Here is a 6,000-nt window from a genome sequence, read left to right on the forward strand (position 1 = left end):
TGATCCTAGTGCTTATTTTTTGTCTCAGTAGTGGCCCCCAACCTTGAGTTGAAGGGGGAAAAAAAAAAAGAATTAGGGGCTGGCCTGGTGGCATAGCAGTTATGTGCTCATGCTTTGCTTCGGCGGCCTGGGGTTCGCAGGTTCAGATCCCAGGTGCGCATCGTTGCACGGCTTGGCAAGCCATGCTGTGGTGGCATCCCATATAAAGTAGACGAAGATGAGCACGAATGTTAGCCCAGGGCCAATCTTCCTCAGCAAAAAGAGGAGGATTGGCATCGGATGTTAGCTCAGGGCTGATCTTTCTCACAAAAACAAAACAAAACAAACAAAAAAAAAGAATTAAAATCCCCAGGTGGTAAGTTTTGATTAATTCCCTTAAATGGCTTTATTTGAATGATAAGACTAGAAACAGCTGGAATGTAGTCATTTTGTGTGGAAATGTAGTTCTTGTCAGGATGTCTCGTGGATGAATAAAAATAATCCAGAGCCCTGCTCTTTTTTTTTTTTTTTTTTAATTTTATTTATTTATTTTTCCCCCAAAGCCCCAGTACATAGTTGTATGTCACAGTTGCACATCCTTCTAGTTGCTGTATGTGGGACACGGCCTCAGCATGGCCGGAGAAGCGGTGCGTCGGTGCGCGCCCGGGATCCGAACCCGGGCCACCAGCAGTGGAGCGCGCGCACTTAACCGCTAAGCCACGGGGCCGGCCCAGAGCCCTGCTCTTAACCAATAAACTCATATTATGCTGTGTTAAGAAGATGTTTAGATAAGCATTCAGTTCTGGGATGTTATGTAATTTTAGTTATTTTATGATTTCTTCAGGAGTATGTCTAAGAGAACATTTAAATATGCTGAGCTCTCCATGCAGTATATTACCCCAAACATAATTCCTGCCTCTGAAAGGGATTTTTTTGTTTGTTGTATTTTTTGAGTGTATAAATCTGAAAATATTTTAAAAATCTACAGCTCATGATAGCAAAGCTGAGATGTCTCACCCTTTAAAATCTGTTAAATGAACAAGGCATACAAACCTGAAAATGTTTTAAAAAGTCTACAGCTCATGATAGCCAAGCTGAGATTTCTGACTATTTGAAACCTATTAAATGAACAAGGCTGAAGTATTAAAGCAGGATGGCTTGCCAGTTAATTTAAAATGTGTTCGTGAGTTTCTGCTGTTTGCTTTCTCCACACTCTGACTTTTCAGTCTCACACACACATATGCTATTGGATGAATAATTTATGTTTTAGTGCATAAATATTTTATCACTCAATTGTTTGCATAGTGCATTTTTACATTTGTTTAGGGGCATCATTTCTATGTAAAATGGATTTCATAGGAGGTTAGCAATTTACCATGTCACTGTTAACATTCCAGATGTTGAATGTGGAGGAGGTTTTTATATCAGAAGCTTGGTCAGTGACATTGGCAAAGGTAAGCATAAAGATGAATTATGAATTATCATTTAGAGAGTAATATTCCTTTTTGATGGGAAGAGGCAATTTTCTGTTTTTCATATCTCGGGTACTGGCCTTAGGAACTGTATTCTTGCTGCCTTCGGCTTCAGAAGCACTGTAGGTTTATGGCATACAGTTATCAGCATCAGCAGCTGCAGTGAAGTGCTTGTAACGGGAGAAAAGAGAAAGAGAGGCACAGAAGATAAAGAGGGGAATAATGAATGTAAGGACCAACATTTTTCCAAGTACAAAATATTTTAACTTAAAGTAGGGATAAGAAAAAAAGATTTATCCTTCTAAAAGTTATTTTCATTGATACAAGTCAAACTTTTTAAAAACTGGAAGCCGTAGTCTTACAAACAACCAGAAAGTTGCAGTGCTGGCTCCGCCATTTGCTGGCAGTTGTGACACGGGACAGGTCATGTTACCTCATCCGTAAAGTGAGAGTAATGGTTACCTCACGGGGTTGCTTCATGGGTTAAATAAGAAAATGTGTGCAAGTTCCTTGTAGACTTTACAGCAGTTTATAGGGTGAATGATTAAGTATTATTTTGCTATCTAATCATTCCTTAATCTCTAGGCTCTTGGTTCTTATATTGGATTTTTATAATTTTACATTTGGAGTGGTTTTGAGAGGTTTGAATTGAGTTCTTCTGTCATTTGAAAAATTATAGACTATAAAATACTGAATCATTTATCTTGTGGATCTTTTTTTCACCTTTTGTTGCTGTAGAACTCTCTTCCTGTGCCAATGTATTAGAGCTGACGCGGACCAAACAGGGACCATTTACGCTAGAAGAGCATGCCCTTCCTGAAGACAAATGGACAATTGATGACATTGCACAGTCTCTTGAGTATTGCTCATCTCTGCTCCCGGCAGAGCTGGCACTGAAAAAATCAAAACCTGAGGAGTCTAAGGAACAGGTTTTGAGCTGTGAATATATCACTCTGAATGAGACAAAGGGAGATGATGTAATTAAGACATTTTAAGGTTGGCTTGGGATTGTCATCATTTCCTGGTTGACATTTGAATCCTATGTGCAGAATGACAAGCTGTGTGCAGAAGACGAACTATTCCTTTTTTTTTTTTGCATGAAGAAGTGTCCATCGTTTACAGTTTCCATAGTGTACAATTTATCTGCTGTACATTATAAATAGCCTTGCAGTTGTTCAGTTCTTTGTTGTACTATGGAATATTCTTTTAGGATGTTATTATGTTAGATTGGATTCAAGAAAATCAACTTTTCCTGTGAAAAAGTTGACTATATTTTCTAATCAAAGAAAAAAGAAATATGAGGTATGTTTCCTTTGTGTCACAAAAGTGAATGTAAATTAGTGTTACTTTGACTTTATTTTGGCTTCCTCATGGCTCTGTTGCATTTAAATTCTTTAACTATGTTTGAAAAGGCCATTATTTAACTCTTACGTTTTAGAGAATTTATGATTATTAAGAACGTTTTTTTGATAAGACTGCACTTATCTGGTAATAGCTGTGTTTGTTTAGATATTGGAAACTAATAAACTTTTATAATAAATACTTGTAAATGAACCAAATTATTGCTGCTACCACTAACAGGATGTAAATAGAAGACTAAATGTTAATTAAACTCACCTCTACGGTACCATTAGCGCAGAGGACAGCTCCTATGGCTTATGTTTTGGCAGCTGTGAGATCTTTTCCTGATTTCATCAACACAATCAACCATCCTGTGCCAAGTTACTAAATATCCTAATTTCTAAAAATTAAACTAAAGAATGTGTCTTCAATTAAAAATTTCTTTTCTCGGGCCAGCCCCGTGGTTTAGCGGTTAACTGCGTGTGCTCCGCTGCTGGTGGCCCGGGTTCGGATCCCGGGCGCGCAGGGACACACTGCTTCTCCTGCCATGCTGAGGCCGCATCCCACATACAGCAACTAGAAGGATGTGCAGCTATGACATACAACTATCTACTGGGGCTTTGGGGGAAAAATAAATAAAATTAAAAAAAAAAAATTTCTTTTCTCTATTCTTTAGTATTTATTTATACCTCTTTATAGGGCATTAATCCCCATGACACTGTTTCTTTAGTTTGCTCTTCCAAGTGATGTTTATAGACGTTGAGATAGCTGCTCTGCATTTCCAGTTAATCTCTTCTGCTCTAAATATTTAAATACGGTTATTCTCAAACGTTTTCATTCAAATAGCCAACTGAAAGTTCCCTATCCCTCTTTACCATAATTTTAAAAACATAGCACATTACGAAATAGTAATTTCATATATAATGAGTGCTTCATGTTTTTGTTTTGAGAAAGCAATATATTATGCAGCCAGTCTGTAGAAATGTTCAAATCCTTCTTCATTTATTCAAATAAATATAGTTTCAAAGGAAGAATCATTAAAAATTTCATAAAATAGTTTTTAGGTTTTTATGGTTTGCCTTTTGTTTTTTTTTTTTTTTTTGGTGAGGAAGATTGGCCCTGAGCTAACATCCATGCCCATCTCCCTCTATTTTGTATATGGGATGCTGCCACAGCATGGCTCAATGAGCTGTGCATAGGTCCGTGCCTGGGATCTGGGCCTGCAAACCCCAGGCCACTGAAGCACAGCGCAAAAATAACCGCTATGCCACTGGGCCGGCCCCTGTATTGCCTTTTTTTAAAAGATGGTTTCCTGCTTGCAATCTCCAACTCAAAAATTTTAAATATGTAAACTAAAGTGATCTTATTTGTGGTTAACCTAATATAAACTCAATATAAAAAGTTATATACTTCAGTAGGGCATTTTCAGCATATTGACAACATATTTTAAATGAAAACATTAAAACTGATTCTTAGTATGACAGAAAATTATAAGGAAAGGAGTTTGATATCATGATACATTCAATAAAAACCAAACACAAAGTTGTAAATTGAAAATTTACATTTCACTTATTCATATCTGGTGCCCTGCAGTTTGTGTCAACCTAAGGTGGCAGTGGCTGCCTCTGTCGGAATGGCACAGGGTACAGTGTGTCTTCATGCACTGCCAGTTAAGGTCCAAATAGAGGGATTTTTAGGCTTTAGAACACAACTGGGGCATTTCTGCTCTCTTTCTCAATTTAAAAATTGACATGTAGGGGCTGGCCCCGTGGCTTAGCGGTTAAGTGCGCGCGCTCTGATGCTGGCGGCCCGGGTTCGGATCCCGGGAGCGCCCCGAGGCACCACTTCTCCGTCCAACGCAAGGCCGAGTCCCACGTACAGCAACTAGAAGGATGTGAACCTATGACGTACAACTATCTACTGGGGCTTTGGGGGGAAAAACTGAATAAATAAAATCTTTAAAAAAAAAAAAAAAAAAAAAATTGACATGTATAATTTACTAATGGAGAAGAGTAAAGATTATTTGGAAAGACAAGTGACTTTAAAATAGTAACTAATCTTTCTCTTTTATATTGAAATAAACATTGAAGAAAATTTTGCCAAATGGACAAACTACCTATAATCCTCACCATCCTGATGCAGCGACTTCAGAACTTTAATTTTCTATTACCATTTTCCCTTCTTTTGTTCACATAATTACAGTCTTAAGACACCTATAGTTTTAAATTGACTTTTTTCACTTCATATTATCTGACTTATTTGTATTTAATTTTGATAATTATTTTAATCTTATCACTTCATATTCAATTTTTTTAACCATGTTCCTATTGCTGAATAGTTAATTTTGTATTTTATTAGGATAAATTCCTGGGACTGGGACTGTTAAGAAATAATATGAACAATTTTATGGATCTTAATATGTTTGCCTTACTGCTTTCCCAAAGAGTTGTAACATTTTACAATGTCATGATTTGAGTATATCAGTTCACTAAAAGTTTACAGCTTTGGGTGGGGGTTTTATATGTTGTTGTTGCTAATTTATAAGAGAGAGTTCAAAATTGCTCTAATTTGCTTTTGTGTGACTTTTCCATATATTTTGTTCATTTATATAAATAAATGTCTTAATGGTTTGTTTATACATTTGTATGAATTATTTATGCAGTAAATGCTTGGTGGAAGTATTTTCATAGCCTTTGTCTTTTTTTATTTTACTTTCATTTTTGCTAACCAATTTTAATAATTCTTCCCCTTTATAGTTGTCAGATTTATGAGTATGAATACTTAAAATTTTTTTAAACTTTAAAATGTTATTCTTAACTCTCCTAAGCAGCTGAAACTGATCAAGATGCTCTGAAAAGTTCAAGACTCGTCCATAAAGCAAATTAGTTTTCTCCTGACAGTCTAGTATTTGTGTCAACTATTTTTTTATCAAAATATTAAAGAAATATCTGTGCCTTATGTATTTCTAGGCCTGAAGCTTCATGAGACAATAAAGTTGTTTTACTTTTAAGAAAAAGATGTATTAGAAATTCCTGAAAATGTTTCAATCTGAAACATACCAAACTACTTCATTTGACACTAAACTTTTTTCTATTTCTGAAAAATATTATTGTCTTAAAAGTCATCAAAAGTGGTCATAGAATTGTTTATGATTTTAAAATTCATGAGTATTAAAATAATACAAATTTGCTGTCTGCTAATTCAAAAT

At 35.8% G+C, this 6,000-nt stretch overlaps 1 protein-coding gene across 2 annotated transcripts in view; it reads left to right on the forward strand.

Annotated features, from left to right (window-relative positions):
* TRUB1 (TruB pseudouridine synthase family member 1) overlaps positions 1-5,474 on the forward strand; it is a 36,174-nt gene extending 30,700 nt beyond the window's left edge. For both annotated transcript variants that reach the window (XM_087432663.1, XM_004428102.3), the window contains 2 exons: positions 1,377-1,433; positions 2,190-5,474. In XM_087432663.1, the coding sequence (XP_087288789.1) occupies positions 1,377-1,433; positions 2,190-2,446 (314 nt within the window). In that variant the 3' untranslated portion in view covers positions 2,447-5,474. The remainder of the gene's footprint in view (positions 1-1,376; positions 1,434-2,189) is intronic.
* The last annotated feature ends 526 nt before the right edge of the window (positions 5,475-6,000 follow it).

The sequence above is a fragment of the Ceratotherium simum genome, chromosome 6 (genome assembly GCF_057802395.1).
Source record: "Ceratotherium simum simum isolate JZ-2026a chromosome 6, ASM5780239v1, whole genome shotgun sequence".
Lineage (NCBI taxonomy): Eukaryota > Metazoa > Chordata > Mammalia > Perissodactyla > Rhinocerotidae > Ceratotherium > Ceratotherium simum.